We start from the raw sequence: 22,610 nt of genomic DNA, 5'->3' as shown, positions 1-22,610 counted from the left end.
GCTCTCTCAGTGGTGCTGATTACTGTCAAATGTCCGTCGGTGTCTGCTTTATTGTGCACAGAAAAGAAATCCCAACACCCAAGAGCTAACCTACACCCATGCAACTCGTCATCTCACCTACTTAGAGCCCTTTGCCAATGAGTCCAGAGATGTAGGCTTCGGCTATCCCAAAGGGGCCAATTAATTCCACGGTGTCCCTGGGCCAGACTCCTGGTAGCACGCGTGTTGTTGGGTCTCAGGGCAGCTGTGGGGGAACGCAGGCCTCTGCTGGCACAAGCGCTGACCAGGTGACATAACTCACGCAGGCACACCCAGGCAGGGTCTTCTGTGACATGCCTGGGTCCACCTACTGCTTCCATCATGTAGAGGAGGGACTTTGTCTCCCAGAATGATGGCTCTCGTGGAGGCCTGGTCCCTGCCTGCTTTCTCTTCCTCTGGTCCACCATGGTCCTGGCGCTTCAGTTCAGCAGCACAGGTATATTTTCCCACCCTCACATGCATGTTTTCCCTTCCTTCTTCTATCTTCCCCTTTGTCTGCTCTCCTTCACTTCTTCCTCTAACTTCTCCAACCTGGGAGGGGTGTAGTCAGACATGCTGGGGAGCCCTTCCACTCCCTCTCCCCCTCAGCATGAACCCTTCCTGAGATCAGAGCTCCCTCCCTCCCATCCCTTCTGACACTCCTGGGGGCCTCTGGGTGGGAGCGTTTGCTTGGCTTGCATCCCAGAGAACATTTGGAAGCCGCAATCAGCCCCACTGTAGCTCTGATCAGCATCTCTCACACTCATCAAGTTCAACTCTTGCTGGTGACTGAACAGAGAAAAAAAAAATCCCTCTTGTGCTCTTCTGTTTGTGCTCGTTAGAAAAACCAAACAGCAGGCAAGCTTCGGGAACATCACACACCCAGGACCTGGAAGGCTGAGCCAGATCCAAGACAGGCCTGAAGCCAACAAAAAAGCAACGTGTGCTTAAGAGGAGAATATAAGATCCCAAGGGCGGGGCACCTGGATGGCTCAGTGGTTAAGTGTCTACCTTTGGCTCAGTTTTTGATCCTGGGGTCCTGGGATGGAGTCTTGCATCAGGCTCCCCAGAGGGAGCCTGCTTCTCACTCTGCCTATCTCTGTCTCTCAGGAATAAATAAAATCTTAAAAAAAAAAAAAAAAAAAAAAAAGATCCCAAGGGCAAGGACCACACCCAACTTGTTCATGAGTGGATCTCAAAAGGTATCTGGCAATTTCTTTGGGCTCAGTGAGGAACTGTGAAAGAAGAAGGAGGATCCTCTCCATCAGGAGCTCCTAGGAAGTATGGTGACTGAATCACACAATCAACTTGGCATTATCGTCAGAGGGTTTTTTGGTTTTTGTTTTGTTTTGAACCATCCACTTTTTTTTTTTTAATCCTTGGCTAGCCTGTGCCCCACAAGCATACTTTGAGTACTAATCCTCAAGAACCATAACTTTCTCTGGGCCTCATTACTAAAATGATAAAGTTTGATTAGATGAACTCAAATGTCACCTCTATCTACAAAATCCCATGATGAGATTAATAAGTTCAAGATAAATGCTTTTACGGATGGTTATAAATTCTGTTCTGTCTACATATGGGCTGAGAGTACATCACATAATTTACATCTGACTATACTTTACTGGAAACTAAAGTTCAGAAGGGAATTAGAACCACGAATAGCTTTTCCCAGCCTACTGGGTATGCTTCAACGTGGGCACAGGAACCATCTTTCAAGCAAGCATTCTACACCAACCAGGAAACTGTTATTACCATATTTCTTACCATGATAAATCAGAAAGCTTTATCCAATGATTCTGAATTTGGGAGAGGTTATTCCCAGCCTCACGAAATTTCAATCACAGATGAAGACGTGCAACTGGAAGTCCATTTGGCATAGAAACACCCCACAACAGTCTAGCTAGTATTAATGTAATAATTAATACTAATACATAATTAATGTAGATAATATTAAAATGAAAATGGGTAAGGTTTCTTTTACACAGTCTTGGAATTTGGTGGCATGTGTTCAGGGAGTGCCAACTCATTTGAATATTTGCCTAATTAGGAAGGTAAATCTGCTGCTCCTGCTGCCAGCAATCACACCGTGCATTTCAAAGCCAAATATAAATGCCTTTTGTATCACCCACTGTTTTTGGATTATACACCTCCCACGTCTGTCCCTCCAGTAGCACAGACAAAGCAGAACTGACCAAACTGTCTCTCTTCTTGGTCTGTCCTCCACTCTCTCACCAAGGCTTGGCTCTGCCACAAAGAATAGAGTGCAGATGGCACAGAACTATTTGGTAGTGGGGGGGTGGGGGAGGTTGCATAAGGTATGAGAGGACACAAAGAAAAAGAAGATTTTATGAACCCAAATGTGGAGAAATACAATGGTCATGCAAACCCCCAGACCAAGTTTTGTATCTAGAGGATGCGGTCACATGTGATCCTGCTGGAAATGTGTCAAGGCTAGCCGGGACCTGAAACAAAGTCCTGCGTCCCTGAGTGTTACCCCTCCTTCAGTCTCTCCTTCCATCATAAAGCCTTGTGCATTCTCCATTCTAGTCACATGGGACTCCCCGCCAGCATCCAGGTCTCCAAGACTGCTCAAGCTGCTACACTGGTCTGCAAAGTCTTTGTTTCCCACATTTGTCTGGGAAGTCCTAGCCATTCGTCAAAGTCCTATTTGAATCTTAGCTCCCATAACACTCAGTGGATCATCCCAACCTCAGTAAAATGATCTCCCCTTCTCCCATCTTTTATGGCATCTGATTTTCCCAGCGTGTCCTTTATTGAAGTCATTTATGTATGACTATAGATACCATAAATTGTAATGGAGTACAGAGGCAGCACCTTATTCATGTTTCAACACCAACAATGCATGTCACAGGGTCCATATAGAAGCAAGAAGCAGGCTGTAGAAAGGAAGCAGGTAGTGCCCCTTGGTGCCATCTGCACCAGACAGATTTCAGGACCAGTGTTCCTAGGGAGACAAACACCTTATGCCCTAGGGCAGGAGCTTTCCATCTTTAGCTAGCAGACAAAACTCTTTAGAATTTGTTAAAGTACAGAGTCCTAGACTGTCTGCTTATGAATTTAATTCAGTGGTTTGAACTGACAGGGAAGCATTTGGTTTGTTGCACGGGGTGAGAGGGAGGCGTTTGCAAGCCCACTCAGGTGATTCTGATGCTGACGGTCCTGGGGTCGACAATTTGGAAATTCTGTCCTGGGGAAATATTTCATGGGCTAGGCACAGATGCACAATGAAGTCAAAGAAGTTGAACTAGGTGCTGCCAATTTTTCAAAAAGGAGCAGTGCTTTTTGGTAGAGAACTCCTAGGAATCCATGTAACTCCCAAGATCCTTTGGACAAGCAAAAGGTACAAATCAAAGTGCTCTGGGCTTGCCAAACACTGAGCTCCCTGGAAGGATCTGAGCAACGAGAGGCTAAGACCCTTCCCTGATAGAACACAGACCCAGGGCAACATGGAAGTCATAATACTCCCAAGTCAAGCTTTCAAAGTCTGGCTGTGTTGAGACGCAGGGGAACCCCCAAGAGGGGCCAGATTGAAATGAAAGAAAAGCCATGGTGAACCATCACTTGGAGAAAGGTGTCCAGGGCTAATATGGAAAATAGGGAAACTTCTGCCTCAGAACAGAGGTCACCCAGCTGAGAGTAATGTCATTTCTACCCTCTACAATTCTGAGTAGGCACCCTCATGCTTCAGGCTAACCCTATACCCACAACTTCAATCTCAGGCTTCTCAACTTCTTTTAATCAAACATTCCTCATGGGCAGCCCAGGTGGCTCAGCGGTTTAGCGCCGCCTGCAGCCCAGGGTGTGATCCAGGAGACCTGGGATCTAGTCCCACATCGGGCTCCTTGCATGGAGCCTGCTTCTCCCTCTGCCTGTGTCTCTGCCTCTCTCTCTCTCTCTGTGTATCTCTAATGAATAAATAAATAAAATGTTTTAAAAAAAAAAAAAACATTCCTCATGCCCGAGGGCTCCTGGGTGGCTCAGTTGGTTGAACATCCCACTCTTGATTTCAGATCAGGTCATGATCCCTTTTGTGCAAACTGCAAAATGTAGATAAATTTCAAACCTTCTTGGCAGCCCTTTTGTTCTTTTCTTAAGCTCAGTGATAGAGCTGGGGGTCAGAAGAGCCAAAATCACTGCAAAGAAGCCAGAAACTTGTAAAGGCACTGGCCATTCATTGCACAAATACACAGTGAGTACCTTACCTTCTCTGTATGTGCCAGCTCTGTTCTAGGTCCAGGAGATACCAGATACAAACAGGACAATATGTCCTTCCCCTTGGAGTTCCCAAAGTATCAACCAACTCCAAGGGCCATAAAACCCCAAATGTTCCTGAACCTATGTAAGCTACTGGAGTTCATTTTCTGAACACCCCTTAGGGCTTGTGCCTCTGACTGTCAATCTCTTTAGTCCTGAGAGTGAAATCCTAAAGAGGAAGCAATTGATTAAATGGGGTAGGGGGTGGGACTTGACATAAAGAGGAGCCCTTGGTCAAGTGGCACACGTACTAAAGGTGGATTGATTTGGATGGGAAAAAATAGGTAATAGGAAAGTAAAGACAAAGCAAATGAAGAGAGAACTTGGAAAAATGGGTAACACAAATGGCTAATAACCATTCAACCCTTCTCATAATCGGAGAAATGAAATTATCAAAAACAAGTAACTATTTTTCATCAAATTAGAATATACTTGAATGAAAAAAGAATTTCCAATAGAGGTAAAATTAGGTTAAGACCAAACCAGCTGGAATTTTCTGGAAAGCAATTTGGCATTATACATCAAGAACTTAAAAAAATGCATGTGACTTTTGAGCCAGTAATCTCTGTTTTAGGAGTTTATCCTCAAATTACCAAAAATATTGTCAAAGATGTGTGCACAAGGATTAGCAATATGGCATTATCCTTAACAGCCCCAACTAGCACAACATAAACGTTTAACTGCAGAGGTAAGGTTAAGTAAATTACGTGTATCTGTATGGCAGATTATTATGATGCCATTAAAATTGGGTTTGTGAAGAGTTCTGATGACAAAAGGAAATGTTAAAAATTATAAACCAAACTTGGGATACCAAATTATATATAAAGTATTATTTACATCATGGAAAGAAATGCTAAAGGATACATGACCTATCAGTATTTGCCTCTTGGTGGTGGAATTTTAGATGTTCTCCTGCTCTGTTACACTTTTCTGTCAGATTTTTCTGTTTCATTTTGATAAGAGAAATAAAATCAGTCGATAACAAAAAGAGATAAAACAGAGGAGGGGTGAATGTTCATCTAATGAAGAAAAGGGGACTGGGAGCAGGGTGGCTGGTTATGGGGCTGGATTAGGACAGAGACTTAAAGGATTCGGATGATGGGCAAATGCTTGCTGCCCAGAATAGCCTTTGGGGACAAGGTCTGTTGCAGATTTCATCGCTCCTTTCAAGATTAACCAGCATTAATGTTAGCTTTCAATCTCCATGACAACTCTTAAATAAACTTGGCTTGAGTCTATGGCTTTTTAAAAAATTCACTTGGTTCCCACCATTTTCAGCTTCCCAAGCTGAATCCTAGCTAGTCCTACAAACCCCATAAATTGAGCTATGGAAAAAAAAAAATGTTCTAAGAGAACCATAGCATTTTTTCAAAATTATTTCAGAAAATCCTTCACAGTGAATCAAATTCATCTCCTTCCCCAAAAAACGTAGTACTGTTATCAATTGGCTCTAGATGTTCTCTTTGGAGATGCCATCTCACTGAAGGAGATGAATTAGATAGTCCTGGAAAGCTTCTAAATGGGTGCCCTGTCTGTTCAGCACTTACCTTGTGCACAGTATATTATAAATACTTAATGATGAGGCTGACGATAATGACCACATTGATCAATAGTGAGCATGGAGATAGCATTTCATTTCCATGCACCACCAGGATGGTTGTCAGGGGAATGGAGGAAAGATCCCACATGTAGAAGAGACACTTGGCTACTCCTCTCCCGCATTCTTCATTCACCCATTGGCTATCCCCTACTGATGGCCATTCAGTTTCCCTGGAGTGGGAGTTGAGGTTGTTATAAGACAGAGTTGGGGTTTCTGGCAGCTGATCTGGAGGGTGCCAGCCATTTCCTCACCAGTGTCCCTTGGCCATGCAATTTTAATAAGCTCAACCTAAAGAAAGGAAAAAGGAGCCTGGGATCATGCTGAATTATTCATGGCTCCAAGTGAGTAAGGCCGAAGATCCCCACTTTCTAAGAGTATATAATAGCTACTCATTGATTCCACCCCTCTACAATCCCTAGGTGAGAATCCAGTCTTTAAAATCAAAATACAAGAAAATCCAACCATCTTCTCAAATCTGAGTTCATGAGTGATTAGTGAATTGTGTTGCAGTTGATAATTCTTGAGAATTCATTCTTGAGAATAATTTTTAAGAGCTTGGCATATTTAAATATATTTAAATGTAATATATGTGTGTGCGTGTGTGTGTGTGTGTATACACACACACACACACATAAGAACTAATTCTTATAGATAAATGACCATGATCAAAGGGGTCTTGTTTAATAGCAGAATGAAAATGCTTGTTAGCCTTGAGATTCCAAAGGAAAGAGAAATAGAATTCATGCATTTACAATATGCCAAAGTTGAATTAGCTTTTGAAGCTAATAAGTATATTTCCATGTATGAAAAGAGAAATGTAAGCACAATAAAATATAATTAATTCTTCTCTATGCTTCCAAAAAAGCTCATTTTCCATGCCCCTAGTTAGTGCTGATAAGAGTTCTTGGAGATAAAGATGGCTGTCATGCAGGGAAGGAGTGAGTCAGAACTTTGTCCACTTGTTTGAACTTTGTCCACACACCTCAGAATCTCAGCCCTCCCCTCAGGCACACCCACTCAGCATGTAGCCTCACCTCCTTATGTGATCAAGTGTCAGAGATCCACAGCAGGGATATCTCCCAGGCCGGGAGATCTCACGACCCATCTCCACCCATTTCCACCCATCCCATACATACTGACAGATGCATTTGCTAAAGCATCATTAAGTCCCACTGCTCACACCATGTGGTTCTCCCATGAGTTAGCTCAGTAACCTTTGTAAGGCTCAGTGTCCTCATCTGTAAGACAGACATAATAAGAATACGCTCCTCACAGGACAGTTGGGGTTTAAGTAAAATAACACATATCAGGGCCATGTTAAGCACTCAATAAATAAGTGGTAGTAATGTCATGAGAGTGTTAGCTCCATGAGGGTAGAAATGGCTGTTTCTTTCATCTGGTGCCTAGGACAGTTCCAGCGAATGGTAGGAACTCAAGGTTAAATAAACTTGGCCTGAGTCTATGGCTTTTTAAAAATTTCATTTGGTTCCCACCATTTTCAGCTTCCCAAGTTGAATCCTAGCTGGTCCTACAAATCCCATAAATTGAGCTATGGAAAAAAAATGTTCAAGGTTAATGAGTGAAGTATTTTTAGGGCCACTTTAAGTGCTGCTACTAAATGACCCATCGTCCTGGGCTGAGATGGTCTCTTCCTCCTCTACACGCTGCTGACAGCACTTGGTTTGTCCACATCGCATAGCACCACCCCTGCCATCCTGACTTCTGTCCCTGCTCTAGGTTCTCTGGTAGACTGTAGGTCCCCTGAAGACCCCTCCTTCACTGCCCAGTTGTACATATCACAGGCCCTCTGTAACCCTGGTCATGAAGGTCCCACCAGGTCATTCCAAGAATGACCACAGATGGCTCTTCATTAACCAGAGCACAAAGCTCTGACCAGGAACTGCACATACTTAGGATCCCAGCCCTTCTTCAACTTAACAAGGAAATGGAACAGTCTTTTTCTTTTTTAATTGCACATTTTCTATTAGCTCTGCCAAGCTAAACAGTAACTAGATTTCAAACCTTAATCATAAATCAGAAGTCCCTACTCTTTTGATGTGAAGTCACATTTGCTTCCAGGAAATGGAAAGATCCTTTTGGGTAGGAGCTGATGGCGATGGGGATTGGGGGTGGGGGGCAGAAACATGCAATGCTACCGTGACTGAGGGTCAGAACCAGACCGGGACAGCATAGGAGGGGGAGCTGGCTCTACATGGGCATTTCCCCTCAACTCAGGGCCTGAAGGAACACACCTTTCTTTCTGCACTACCTCCAAGACAATCTGCCCAGAGCTCTGTCAAGGTAGCCTTTGTATAGCTCCTTTTCCTGGTTTCCCTGGCAACTGTGCAGCATCTAGAAGATCCAGGAGGGAGGTGGTGGGATGGAGTGGCATGTGGACTGTGAATACTGATGTCATCCCACATGGTGTTACCACCACACCCTTGTTAGGAGTCTCTAAGCCTCAGAAGGTCTCATACAGGGCAGCCCCGGTGGCGCAGTGGTTTAGTGCCGCCTGCAGCCCAGGAGACCCTGGATCGAGTCCCACGTCAGGCTCCCTGCGTGGAGCCTGCTTCTCCCTCTGCCTGTGTCTCTGCCTGTGTCTCTGCCTCTGTGTGTGTGTGTGTCTATGAATAAATAAATAAAATCTTAAAAAAAAAAAAAAAAAGGTCTCATACACACACACCCCGATTGCTCATTTCTAATTTGCTGCTAGGAGCCCAAGCAAGGAACCTCAGGGAAATCTTACATAATTAGTCTCATTTTATCAACGTGAACTGAGAGGAGGACTAAGAATGAATGATACCTAGAGCCAAGGATGCTTGCGGTCTCTTGGTTGGATTTCTGGATTTCAGATAAGCCTACACAGGATGCACCATGGGGCATTAATTAATTTTGTATCACCAGCTGGTGATAGGCTGAGAACAAGGGACCAAAGAGGAGTCTGTGCTTTCACCCCATGGACAGTGTCTGGTTCGAGGACCCAGACAGATGCAGAAAGAAGAGAGGGGGTGAGACCATTCAGAGGCAAGCTGCCCAGAAAATAGAAAGACAGCCTCCAGCTTTGAAATGAGTTCTGTTCTCAATCCTCATTTAAAAGTTAGTTAGTTAGAATTCAGAACCCATTTCCAGAGAAGTCATGTCTGTTATAAATGATTGGGTTTCCAGGCTAGTCCACAAAAGCCTATTTAACTCATAATGTAGATAAAATACTATACATTTGCAATGAAAAGCAATAGAAAAAAAGACCTGTTGTGATACCAGTAATTAAATGGAAAAAAAACAGAAGTGGAAAATAAATAGCTTTCTTTCATTTCTTTTGAATATTTGAGCTCTTGCGTGGAAGGGTGGCTCGCCTGGCAGCTCACAGGGAGGGAGCTTTACTTACTTTAGATAAGGAGGAGGGGGGTGTCACTGATGGTAAGAGAAGGGGAGGATGAAGTAGGGCTGTCCTGAGGATAATGAAAATAAGAAAGTACACCTGAGAAAGTGGGCAGAGAGAAGAGAAGAGAATGTGAGTAGGCTTGTCTAATAAGGTATAGGTAAGGGATCCTTGGGGTGAGGAAAGAGCATGAATTTTGCAGTCACCAAGGCCAGGATTCTAGTTCCACCTCTGTCTCTTACAGGCTAGAGCTCTGGGCGGGGTGCTCCATCTGAGTATCAGTCACTTTACTGGCAACCTCAAAAAAAATCACTTCAATCAAACACCTGCACAGTGGATACTGTGTGTACTGCCCAGAACTCTCATCATGGAAGGATCTGCTGCCCTGGTTCTGGGAGAGTTGTTGGCCTTCAGGGGTCAGCCCCTCCCGGGGATTACTCAGAGAGCTATGGCCCAAAGCTGCCCCTATTCTGGTGAGCCTACAACCAAGAAGTAAGCAGTGTGGGAGGCTGAAGGCCCAACCACCTCAATCCCATTGCAGAAACTCTGAAGGGCCACTTATATGACCAGAGTTCCTATTGGGGTGGGGGTGTCACTGGCCCTGCATTATAGCTTGATTTCTCCCTCTGTCAAACCCTGCTCTGTCCCTTCCTTACCATAGAAGTGGGTCCTAAGGACACGCCTTTAATAAACATCCTCCCACAAAACTCCACCTCAAAATCTTCCCAGGGAACCCAAACTGCAACAACCTGGCCCTGATTTGGCACAGGTAGTGATGAGACAACGTCCCTGCTACCTCTCCTTATCTGCACATGGCACGGACCAGCAGAAAAGCCTAAGAACAACCCAGTTAGCTCTGGGATTGGGGCTTCTGGGAGCCCAAGGGCAGTGTAGCAAGTAAGAATCTGGGTGATTCAAGGGAATGTGCATTCCTAACAACCTGAAAATGGCTGTAAGGGTTTGTTTTTCATGTGCGATTGTTCATAATCAACAGTTTATAATTTGGAATCTAAGAAATCTGAGGATTGTTTGGAACTACCCTGGCTGATATGGTAGCTACTTGGTCATGTGTGATAATTTAAATTTAAATTTAAATTAAGTTAAATCAGACACTCAATTGCTTGGTTGCACTAACCCTATTTTAAGGGCCCAATAGTCAGATGTGGCTTAAGGCTAAGTATATTGGGAAATACAGATTTATAGATCATCTCCATCATTACAGGAAGTCCTTTTGGGTGGCCCTGGTTGGAATGTTGAATTACAAAGAATCTAAGAATGTTTTAATTGTAGTCTATACCAACCTTCCATGGAAGACTCCTAAGATAGATACGCATAGAGAGTGAAGCAAGACAAGTAACACCCTATTTTTGGCTCAGGCTTAGCTCCACCTCCCACCTTCTACACACAGAATTATAGTTTCACATGAGCAAGGCTGAATTCCATGGAGAACTACTGTAGGTAAGCCTGAATTACCCAGAACCAGGCAAGCCTCTTGGCCTACTAGGATCTCCAAGTTCAAATCAGAGTCAGCTATCCGCAAAAGACAAGAATGCAAATGGCAGAAAACATCAACCTGAAGGTCTAACTAGGGCAGGAGTCCGCTCCCACAATTATCTCAGAGGACCAAACATTTTAGCTCAGCCCAGCAAATCGATCAACTAAGACAATGGCCTCCAAAAAATAAAGAAATGAAAAGTCCTTAAACCTGATCAACCTATGCAGCCTTTCTTCTTAGTCATGAACAGAGAAATGTGGGTTTGTCGTAGCAGCCAACGCTGCCAATCACTAAATATGACTTGATCAGCAATGCCAGAGTCTCAGACTGAGCAATGTTTCATCATCTCTAGGGTGACCCTACCGACTCCACCCTACCTTCACCTTGGATCTGGTTCTTGCCTTCTGCCCACCCCCTTGGACCTGGCACTTTAGATCCTCAAAGTTTCCCTAGAACCTCTGTTGTCAGGACTCAAGTTCCATCTTCTCCCCATGGTCATGGCTACGGAATAGTCCCACTAATGCTCATGGCCAGCCCTGCCTCTCAAGGGAACTCAGACCAGCAGAGCTATAGCTCCCTTTCACCCAACTGGTAGGTTACAGACCATCTTCAAGGCCTATCTATCTCCCTGCAATTCTTGGTCATTCTTGGTCCGTAACAGAGAACAGTAGTATCCATGACCACAGCCAGGACCACCCTAAAGCCCATCGTAAGCACAGAGCTGAAAATAAGGAGCATCCTTTTCCCCCCAGAATAGGAATATCATGCCTCTCCCTCAACCCTAACCACATCAACTATCCTCTTCCTAGACCCTCCTCCTTGCCTTATATCTCCAACACTCTTGAGGTATCCACTTTGGGGATATATATTTTCAGTTCAGGAACAGAAGAGCATCTGATCACAGTACATACTGGAAATTGCAGCCTTCCTGAAAGGCAGGGCTGAGCTACTACAGTCAGGAGAGTCGTTTCCATGCTCCCCTCAACGATTTCAGTACAAATGTACTCACAGCATATTTATCTTCAAAGCTTTGAAAATGTTACTTCTCAGACACTTAGTATGTAAATCCTCTTTTAGAGACTCCTGTTATTGTCTAAACCGCATTCTTATTGGACACAACTGATAAATTAGGAGGCTGCCTCTGCTACTGCTATACCACTAAGGATCTCAAACACTGATGATTTTCTGCTCTAAAATTCCTTTCACAATATGCCACACTGTTGCCATTCAGCACATAATCCTCTCAGCCACTTCCTACTCCCACACTGCGAACACCTGATGCAGGCTCCCATCTCACACACACCTGTGCAGCCAGCAAACCCACAACAGACCCACTAACACGTGCTGTCACATAGAAGGCAAACACCCACACAGCCTGTGCGGGGTTCACCAGAAAAGCCCCTGAGTCCAGGAAAGGTCATTTTAGTGCCTTTCCTCCACACCCTATGGGGATCTCAACACCTGGTACATCTCTGCATTCCTATAATAGTACCTAACACCGCCTGGTATCAGGCTTTGCAAAGATACCGACTGATGTCACATGAATTTTATTTATTTTTAACTTTATAACAACTCGCAAGACAGGTATCATTACGTCTGTTTTACAGATGAGTGTATTGGGTTGAAAACACTTACACAGTTTGCCTGGGGTCATATACCTAGACAGTGACAGAGATGGAACTCAATCCAATGTCCCCTAGCTTCAGTGGAGCTTGAAGCCGGTTTCTGAATGAAGGAGAATGGAACAGAGGTTTCGGGCTAGATATTAGGAGAATGCTAATAGCACACATAATGCAGAAAGACAGACAAGGAGAAAGAGAATATACCTCCTCTTCTATGCTAGTTTATTCAATTAACAAACAAATATGGAGAAAAAGTGAATTACCAGAGCTCTAACAGAAAACAGACACAGACAAGAAACACAACAAACAATATACAAATAGGTTAAAAGTCATTCTCCTATGTGAGAGCTTGTGCTAAATGCAGTATTTCCTCTCCCAACTCCCATCCAAGGCCTACCCACGCTCTGTCCTCCAGAGCCATCAGTGAGCACCACTACAGTCCCCACCAATACACATACACACACCCCAAGCGTTCTCAAACTTTAGGGATTCTGATTCAATAGGCCAGGGCTGGGGCCCATGACTTTGCATTTCTTACGAGCTCCTAGATGACACTGATGGTCCATGGACCACATCTGATGTGCTGGTCTAGACTTGGAGAGGTCCTTTACCACAAAATACAGAACTTAAGGACTTTTCCTGCTAAGTCATGCTGATACCCAATGCCTCTCCCCTGCCTTCCCCATCATCCTACCATCTTCAGCAGCAGCCTGACCTCCAAAGCCCAGGACCAATCCCGATCACAGTTTGAGACTGCTGCTTTTACTATCATGATCTTCCATCTTGTTCAAGGCGTGACACCCTTGACCTGTGTATCCCAGATCTTAAAAGTGGGCTTTGCTCAGGCACTAGTCTCTATTCCTTCTTCGAACTCCCTAACACACTCAACTTTCTGTAGAGGTGGGGCATGTAGAGTTGGATCACTGTAGTCCTGAATCCCCAGAGAAGCACCCACGATATTCATACCTACTGACCCATTGCCTCAATGACAAGTGTCTGCTGCCCAGACTATCCTATGCCTCACCCACTTGCACTGTTGCTGAGCTGTCCCTGCTCACTGGAATACTCAGCTTCTGGTGTCGTTCCTCCCCCAACGACTGTAAAGTTCGCCTGGACAGTGAGTGCTGATCATCTTAGCTGTTGGAAAGAAGAATCATAAGTCACACTGAGCTTCCTATTCAACATCCAGAGCCAGGACAGTTTCCCCAGAGAGGCCAACAGGCAGATCCTAGACCCTCCGCATTTCTCCCTTGCTGTGAAACAACAACAACAACAAAAAAAAAAAAAAAAAAAAAACAAAAACAAAAACAGGCCATGCCTCAGTGACAGAGTAGTTTGGGCTGATATTTTGCTTTTAGGCCCTCTACAATGAATTCTTGCCGACTCAAGTGTGGAGTTCGAGGGCCATGATGTGGGCACGTCAGTAGCATTAGCCTGCACACTATGGGTAGTCAATAAACAGTACACAACAAGCAGTTTGATCCCTTGCCAGGTTGGCACCTGGAAATATATCACCCAATTTGGAAAGCAGAATACCTTTTAATAGCCCCTCCAGCACCTAATGTAGAGCTTCTCCATCAATATTGAATGAGAGAATGAACACATGGGCGAAGGATGCCAGTGGAGTTGTGCCCCGTTCTCCTTGGTGGTGTCTGTATCACTATCCTCGGCCAGAAGAAAACAACTTCCAATCTGCAGAGGCTGAGAGAATGCCTCTAGGCCAGACTTCCAACTAATTCCCAGCACGAACTTGGACCAGCACGTTCAGACGAACTGCGGTTAAAAACCGCAATTACACCAACATGGGGGTTCTCAGGTTGGCTTCAGTACATAGGTCATCTGCACGCCTTTAACAGAAAGGTTTGTATCCTACTCCACTCCACCTTTTACTCCAGGCTTCCTTCTTTCCCAGTCCTGAGGTCATCTCAAAAATAAACCCCTGTCCCATCCACTCCATCCCCATCCCACCCCTAGCCAGGCCAGCCACTAAGTAGGCGGGAGTGAGAGCACACGATCATTTTAAGGATCTCCACACTACCGCTACCTTTAACCACTTCAACGGTCATCCCTTTGGGTTGGGTCTTTCGGAAAAAAAAAAAAAATTTTAAATGCGATCCGGGGAAGTAATCCAAGAAGACATGAACACCTTCGCACCAAACAAGTTCATCAAATTTTTGACAGGCAGGGGAAGCCATGAAGAAAAGGTGTGTGCTGGCAGGAGTCACTGCTGCAAGGGCCGGTACAGGTGCAAAGGCACATTACAGGGGGTTTGTGTCCTCCGCCTGGCTTGCTGCAGAAAAACCACGGGAGCTCTAGGAGGACAGGCACAGAGCAGCCCGCAAGTAACCCCAAAAGTTTACAACACTCCCCATAAGGACCGGGCGGGGCAGAGAGACAAAGATGGTTTGCAAAAAATAGCAAAGACTTTAGGACACCAAGTGACATACGGTGTTGCCCTGATGATTGAGTTCCTATGTTACCAAGTTTTTGCAGTTCTGGGGACGGTTTCTTGCTAGGCATGACCCCCACGGATGCCAGTCTTGCAAGCAAGAGGCAGCTCGCAACAGATTGCACACAGTGAGAGCCTCACACGGGCTGGGGTCTGATGCGGATTCAGAGGAAGGGAAATGGCTGACACTGCAGGGGACCTGAGCTTCTAATGTCTGGGATGTTTACTTCATTAGGCTGTTTTACATAACAGCAGCCAGAAACAGAAAGGAAAAAAATAGCTGGAGGCAGTCCGCTGGAGTTCAGACCTGGATTCTGAGTTTCAGATTCAAAAGAGGCCAACCAAGGTGGGACCCCTAGGCAGCCCCTTCCTCCCTGGCTCCGTTACTTTGTCTGCAAAGGAGCTGGAACACTGTGGCTGGGCTCCTAGGAGGAAACCTCGAGCCACCCTCTGAGGGGCATCACAGTGGATGTGAACAAAGATGTAGTTGTCATTGTGATAATTGCTGTTATTTTATTTTCATCCCAAGCCCCTTGGTCCACCACATCCACCTTGTAGTGACCAGGGATGGCCTGGGAAGGAGGGACCAGAAAACCAAGCTTGGAGCTCAGAGGTCTGAATGGAAGGAAAGTCCAGAGGGTAGATGAATAGGCTGGTCCGAGAGCTGCCAGGGCAGTCCAGTGGGAAAGGAAAAGGCAAATGCCATTACACAAGGAACCAACATAAATCCAAGTCCAGAGGGCCGAGGCCAGCGGGGAAGAGCAAACGGGAGCCTATGGCACAAGACGTGGGCAGGACCTGGGGGTAGCTACAGAGTCAGCAGCACGAGGGAGACCAGGGTCCAGGGGCAGGATGTGCGAATTATGGAAAGAGGAGAGGTTGTGGAAAAGGCCAGAGGAGGGGACCAGGTAGGGCTTGGCCAAGCAGGGTAACGCAAGTGTTCTGCACTGAGATGCCCGACAGAGCAGCAGGACAGACGTAGCTTCTCACCACACCAGCCTGGGTGGGGGCTGGATCCCCAAAACTGAGCTAGCCTACAGGCCCCCTGCTGAGGGCAGCCTCAAGCTTGGGGCCAGGGAGCCAGGTGTGTCATTCAAGGGTCTATGTTAGACCAGAAACTCCTGGATTTTGATTTCTTCTCCTTTCAGCACATCCACTGAACTGTCCTTGCTTCTTTCAAGTCTCAGGCTCCATCTGTCTGTCGGTCTCCTCTACACCTGTGGCCCTCCCCTCCTCGCCCTCTTTAACCACAGATCTTATTTCTTGGATCCCAGTCTCCAGAGGTACAGTGTGAGTGTGTTTGTGTGCTGTTGAAGGAGCGCCCTCAGGAGGACGGGGGAGCAAGGATGTCAGAGAGGGGGATCAATCCTCCCCTCCTCTTTCCCTCCCTGGCCAGCTGGAAATGTGCCTTGTGACCATCCAATCTAATTAACTGAACTTTCAGTCTTGACAGAAGGAGGCTTTAAAAAAAATAATAATAAATAAATAACTCTAGCTTTCTTGGCTCTCAGCCTCTTGAGAGATAAGGGAAAGGATCTGATTGCAGGGAAGTGGAGTCCCAGCTCCCTGGTTCCCGCTGCCAGGGGCAATCAACTGTGAGCTGTAACCTCCATCCTGAAAACGCCAAGTGGAATGAAAAATCCAGAGTGCCCAAGAGCAGCGACTCAGGAGTCCTACGGCTCAGATCCTGCGGGAAACTCTGCAGCAGTAAAGCTGATATCAGAGGGTAAGAACGGGTACCCTTCTTGCACCTTCTATGGATGCCTACCCGGCGACCCCCAGGCAAGCTCCTCCTCGATGCCACCAGCCAGCCTCCCTGGGGTCGTCTGATGCAGCTCCACTCTGTGCCAGCTCCTTGCAGAAGCACTGATCTCTTGGGGGTGGTCCTCCCAGACCCTGCTTTCTCAGCCTCCTGGTTCCCCAGGCCCTACCATGGGCCACCCAGGATCCCCTCTCTGCCATCTCCCCTTGCTGGGCCAATGGCCACACGCAGGCCTCCAGCCATACCGAAAGGGCATGCTGAAGGGATGCCAATGGCACAGAGAGCAAAGGCAGAGCCACCTGGGAAGGCCTCAGGGGCCCTCGGAGGTGGCAGGAGGACACAGAATTCTCCCAACAAGGGCTGCAAACTCAGATGGAGCTACAGAGCATGAGAAGTCTGTGGGTACATTTTCTAGAGAGAAGAGGAAGTGGTACTGTTTCAGGGGCCACCGCAGTGCCAGCCTGCTTCCCCTCACCGCTGCTCATCTGATTTTGTCACATGCAACATATTAAACCAGACAACCCACCTGGAGAGTGGCACTAGCTGAGCTCATCTCCTGTAGCCATCATCCCATCCTCACTGGCCCAGCAACATCTGCTGTCCTGCTCCAGTGATGGTGGGGCCAGGAGGATCTGGGGCAGAAGTGTGGAGCACCCGGGACCCACGGGGGCTGGACAATTAGGTTCCGGGGTCACTGGAACCTAATGGGAGGAAGTGGAGAGACAGGATGGCAGGTGGGCTGCCTGGGGCCGAAAGCCACCACGCCTGGGTGGAGTGAAGGCCCAGTGCCAGCTCTGGAGAAGTGCCACCTTCTCCCAGGAAGCTCTGGCCAGGGGCGGGGTGGGAGGACAACAAGCACACACAGTACCTCACCAGCAATCGCCACCCAGCCTGGGTAAACCCTGCCAGTAAGTCACTCGGACAAGCCAGCATCCGAACCTCAGAGACCACCCCAAACACACACAGACACACTCACACTCACACACACACACACACACATCTGGGTCTCTGTCCTATATTCCCCAAGGTGGTTATTATCTCTTTACACTTGGATTTATAAGCCTAGTGACCTACAAATAATTTTATTCTTTTGCCTACTATGCACTTGACCATAAAGCGAATGAGCTCTCAGCCAAACAGTTAAGCCTCCCACTGGTGGTGTTAACTGTTCAGAAACCATAGCACAGTTTTAAACCAAATTGTGCTTTTCCCATTTGAAAATAAATTGCCCCCACGTCAAGGGGTGATGACCACATGGCAAATCCCCGATGAAAAAGGTTTAACCTCACTTTAACCAAAGTGTGAAATATTTACCAGTCATTTTGGGGAAGAGGAGATTAATTTCAGGCCTTTGACAAATATTATCTATTAAGAAAAATTATAGGGCAGCCCCAGTGCCCAGTGGTTTAGAGCCGCCTTCAGCCCGGGGTGTGATCCTGGAGACCTGGGATTGAGTCCCGCGTTGGGCTCCCTGCAAGGAGCCTGCTTCTCCCTCTGCCTGTGTCTCTGCCTCTCTCTCTCAATCTGTGCCTCTCATGAATAAATAAATAAAATCTTTAAAAAAAATTATAGAATGTAAGATATTATAGTCAAATTTCAAAATGATAATCAACCTGGTGTCAAATGGATTTGATCTCATTTGCAGTATTTTTTTAATTTATTTTTTTTCATTTACAGTATTAAAGAGTATAGAATTCTCAAATCAGAATCTGATTTTTTTTTTTAATTTCCAAAGCTTGATCACAGGGGTTTGTTAGTCTTTGTAGTTTCTACTTTATTTTAAAAGTGGACTCATGAGCCCACTTCCCAGCTAATATCAATATCTGACCTTTGCAAATTAAAATCGACATTTACTATCCTTCCCTATTATGGCAGCACTGCCAATTACACTTAGCACCAACTTCAGATGTGACAGATGCTCACCTGCCCTCTGGCTAAAAATAGCTATCATCAATGACAGGAGTGGCAAATGTTCTCGGCCTGCTTAATAATAGCCCATTAGGCCACTTTGTGAAACAGGCAGATAAATCCCTCACCAAAGAGTATCCTACACTTCACCCACCATGGGATGCCAAAAACCTTTGCCCATCAGTCACCCAGATAGCTTTCATCAGTTAAAAATAGAGATCCGTCAGCACCCCAATTCACAAGCATAAGCTGCACACTACAATCTGCAGAACCCAAAGGCACCTTGTTTCAGAACAAGGACCCCAGAGGTGCTGGAGTCAAAGAAGATTCCACAAATCTTAGCGTTGGCCTCCTCTCTTCATCTTTGCCAACACCATGTAACAGGGATGCTGCAATAGGTAATCTATTTGCATTCCAGGCATCTACTCTGGGCAGCCAATAGCATTCTATTGAAATAACTGGTTTCCCTTGAAATGCATCTGTGCCATTTACGCTAATTCTCCTTGCTGAAAAACTTTCACAAACTATCTTAATTGCTTGGAACAATTATACTATATTGTAATTATCACGTTGCCTTATAATTATTTGCTTTGTGAGGGTGTCCTTCCCCTCCCCCACCCACCTCCACCTCCAGGTGTGAGCTCTTTGAAAGAGTTCCCTGTGGCCTCAGAATCCACTATGTGCCTGGTACACAGAAAAGCACAGTACCTTTGGTTGAATTGAGTAAATATGAACTGAAGCTATGCCAATCACTTCTTCCTTCTTAGATTCTGTTACGACCCCCATAATTTACGTTATACTTAAGTGGTTACTCGGCAAGGCTTATCACCAATCCTGAACATTCACTGTGGGCTTCAGTAGATCAATGTAATGTGGGAAAGAAGTAGTCATTTTCAAGTATTTATGCATTTGGCTCCTTAAATGTCTACCTCCGAAAAAAATTAATAACCCTGATTACTACTATCTCTAAGGCAAGTCTCACATTAAAGTCAAATAAGTAAGGCCCTGGGTGGCTCAGTGGTGGAGCATCAGCCTTTGGCTCAGGGCGTGATCCTAGGGTCCTGGAATCCAGTCCCGCATCAGGCTCCCCGCGGGGGGCTTGCTTCTCCCTCTGCCTATATCTTTGCTTCTCTCTGTGTCTCTCATGAATAAATAAATAAAATCTTTTAAAAAATAACTAAGTTAAATTAGTATGTATAAGCCCAGCTCAACATCTAGTACATGGGAATGCACTTGGAACATTAGCTCTGTCCCCATGTTCTGGTGAGCGTCTCTAGTGATGTCAAAGCCCGAAGGCAACAATTTGGTTAATGCCTTCCTCACTCACTGACACCTGCCCTCATTTCAGGCTAGTGGCAGTAACAATCATCCAGACACCTGGTCACAATCTTCCCCTCCTTTCCCCCCAGCCAATGAATCATTGCTCTGTTTTAATTTTACTCGCCTCCCTTACCTCCCACCACCTCAAGCCATGGTTGTTTGACTAAGGCCAAAAAAACAATGGGAAGATACCCTATGGATCCCATATGCAAGCAAAACCTAACTAGGCAACAATAAAGGGAAGAAAGAGGTTTTCAACTTTCTTCAAAATTGACAAAAGATTTAACAAACAATAAAAGACACCACCACCACCACCACCGCCTATCAATGTAAACTGAATTTTAGCCCCGTAACAGACACTATTGTGGGGGGACAACAACAAGAAAGAACTGATAAATGGAACAGAGACAAATCGGAACGGCACGTGTCCCTGTGAAGAACTGAGTCAGCATCGAAGGACAGCTTCCCTGACACGGATGAGCAGGACATCCCCATGGGACAGAAAAATAAAAATGGCCAACTAACTCTGCTTGCTCATGAAGTCATCCTCTTATCATGGAAGTTTTTGAGGGTCCCTGACCAGGAAACTCCCTAACCTTTGGAGGCAGACATTCTGACCTCTGTGAAGCAATCACGCGTGAACCAGGTCCCAAAGATTCTCATTCTCAGGGAAACAGAAACATGTAAGCAGAGGAGGAGCTCCTACCTCTTGGCCACCCACCCAGATGCAAACTCCCAATGCTATGTAGCCTACAACCCCAGCTGGCCTCACCCCATACAAAGGATGACACGAGGGATTTATAGGTTGCCACGATAATACTCCAAGCAACTGGAGACACACGCTGAAGTCAGATCCCAGGGGCTGGTTTCATTAGGTAGGTGAAATCTTAAATGTCTGCCCAGGTAACAAAGCAAGATTATCAGTCATTGTCTGTTACTTACTTGTTTTTGCTTTTTTTTTTTTTAATTTGTTTTTTTTTTTTTAATATTACATTTATCTGTTGCCTTTATTTGTGTTTTTAAGGTAGGCTTTCCATCCCAATGTGGGGCTTGAACTCATTACCCCAAGATCAAGAGTCCCATGCTCTACAAACTGAGCTGGCCAGGCACCCCTGTTTTTAATTTTAGAAGCAAGCTCTTTAAATCTAATGCGATCAAGGCCAGCGGAGACAATCTGACCCACAGGCACTGACACCAAGGGACTGCTATCGTGCTCTGAAACTGTCCATAGGCCTACGAGGCACATCCATCCATTCAGACCAAGCTGTTGATGGGCGCCCAAACCTCCGTGACCTCCAAAAGTCACCGCCCAAGAAAAAAACTCAGGTGTACTTACGAAGGGCATGCCACTCATCCTGACGGATGGTCTTCGTGATGTTGAAAGTGAGGTTCCTGGGGATGGTGGCTGAGGAGTAGTGGTATTTGATGTACGTGCATCGCTCAATTTCTCCTGGCAAAGAGAGACAAGAAACCGAATGTTAATGAGGCAGGAACCATGTCTGGGCAGTTTCTGGGATCCATTTTTCTGTCCTAAGGAAAAAGACTTGTTTCCTATTGGGCCTGGTGACACCTATGGTTTATACAAGGCAATAACTTCGACTTTTCAAAAGGTAATGTCTCCTCTCAGGAGAGTAGAACTAAAGTCAAACACCATCAATTTAAATAGAAAAATACCTCTCTGGCATCATTCAAAGAGGAGATGAGCCAAAGTTTAGGCTGATAGCAGCTTGCTAAGAAAGTAGTGCCTGTGCTTGTTTAACCTTAAGAAAATCAACTTTCAAATGATGGAAGACATGAACAGTTTGTACCCATGGACCAATACAGAACAGGCTCTGGCCTCCATGAGGTCATTTGTGCCTTGTGGAATGGGTGAACCAAAGGGGCATCTTCTCTTTTCCCCATCCTACACCCTAACATCACCTGAGCACAAAGCACCCAAATCAACATCTATCTCCTTGAACCAGCCCCTTCTCAGGCTTCTTGGCGCACGGGGTGGGGTGGGGGTGGGGGGGACTCGGGTGACACTCAAGCCCCTTAACATACTCAGCACCTGATCCAATACTGGTAATTTGACTGGTAATTTGACTGGCAAAGCATGAATTACTAACTTATTAAAGTACTCCTCTATCTTAGAGCAGAGTTTCTCAAAGTGTGGTCCAGGAACCAACAGCATCCTCTGGGAACTTGCTAGAAATGTCATTTCCTAGGCCTAATCCCAGATCTGCTGCATCAGAAACTCAGAGACAGAGCCTATAATCTGAATTTTTAATAAGCGCTCCAGGTGATTATGTTGTACTCCCAAGTTTGAGAACCACTGCCCCCGAGAGTCTAACAAATTATCAATGTATTAATTCAGAAATCCACCATGTTTCCAAATTCCAAAAGGAAGGACCAATTAGGAGTTCTTCTTTGTTACTTTTGGTCTCCTACACGCATGTCTGCTGATGCTTGCACATCTGGGGAGAATTAAAACTCAGTACCAGGGGATGGTAAAGAATCAAGAAAGAAGTGATTTTTAAAGGTTAGGGGATTTAAAATTTGGTTTTGCACCTGAATGGATTTGGATGGTAATCCATTTTGCACCCCACTGATTTTCAATTTATAAGTGGTGGCACCTGATTGAATCGTTTGACCCCTGGCTCACTGTCAGCAGGGAACCTGGCAATGGGTAGAGTGCAGTAATTTAGACAGTACCTCTCATGAAACTGATGCCTTCTTGTAAATCATATCTGGATAACTGCCCTACTGCCAGTTATTGGCAGACACTCCTCCAATAGGA

At 45.7% G+C, this 22,610-nt stretch overlaps 1 protein-coding gene and 1 long non-coding RNA gene across 2 annotated transcripts in view; both read right to left on the bottom strand.

Annotated features, from left to right (window-relative positions):
• TMEM178B (transmembrane protein 178B) overlaps window positions 1-22,610 on the bottom strand; it is a 343,102-nt gene that overhangs the window by 210,436 nt on the left and 110,056 nt on the right. Inside the window, exon 2 of the mRNA XM_077850173.1 lies at window positions 21,168-21,281. Within this exon, the coding sequence (XP_077706299.1) occupies window positions 21,168-21,281 (114 nt within the window). The remainder of the gene's footprint in view (window positions 1-21,167; window positions 21,282-22,610) is intronic.
• Window positions 2,692-11,206, bottom strand: LOC144284056 (uncharacterized). Its single transcript, XR_013352524.1, has 3 exons — window positions 11,148-11,206; window positions 5,844-6,184; window positions 2,692-3,365 (listed from the first exon to the last, which is right to left on the bottom strand). It is a non-coding gene; the product is annotated as an uncharacterized LOC144284056 (long non-coding RNA).

The sequence above is a fragment of the Canis aureus genome, chromosome 15 (assembly GCF_053574225.1).
Source record: "Canis aureus isolate CA01 chromosome 15, VMU_Caureus_v.1.0, whole genome shotgun sequence".
In the NCBI taxonomy this organism is placed as follows: domain Eukaryota; kingdom Metazoa; phylum Chordata; class Mammalia; order Carnivora; family Canidae; genus Canis; species Canis aureus.
Note: the sequence above shows the minus strand (reverse complement) of the source record. Positions and strands in the feature narration are given on the sequence as shown.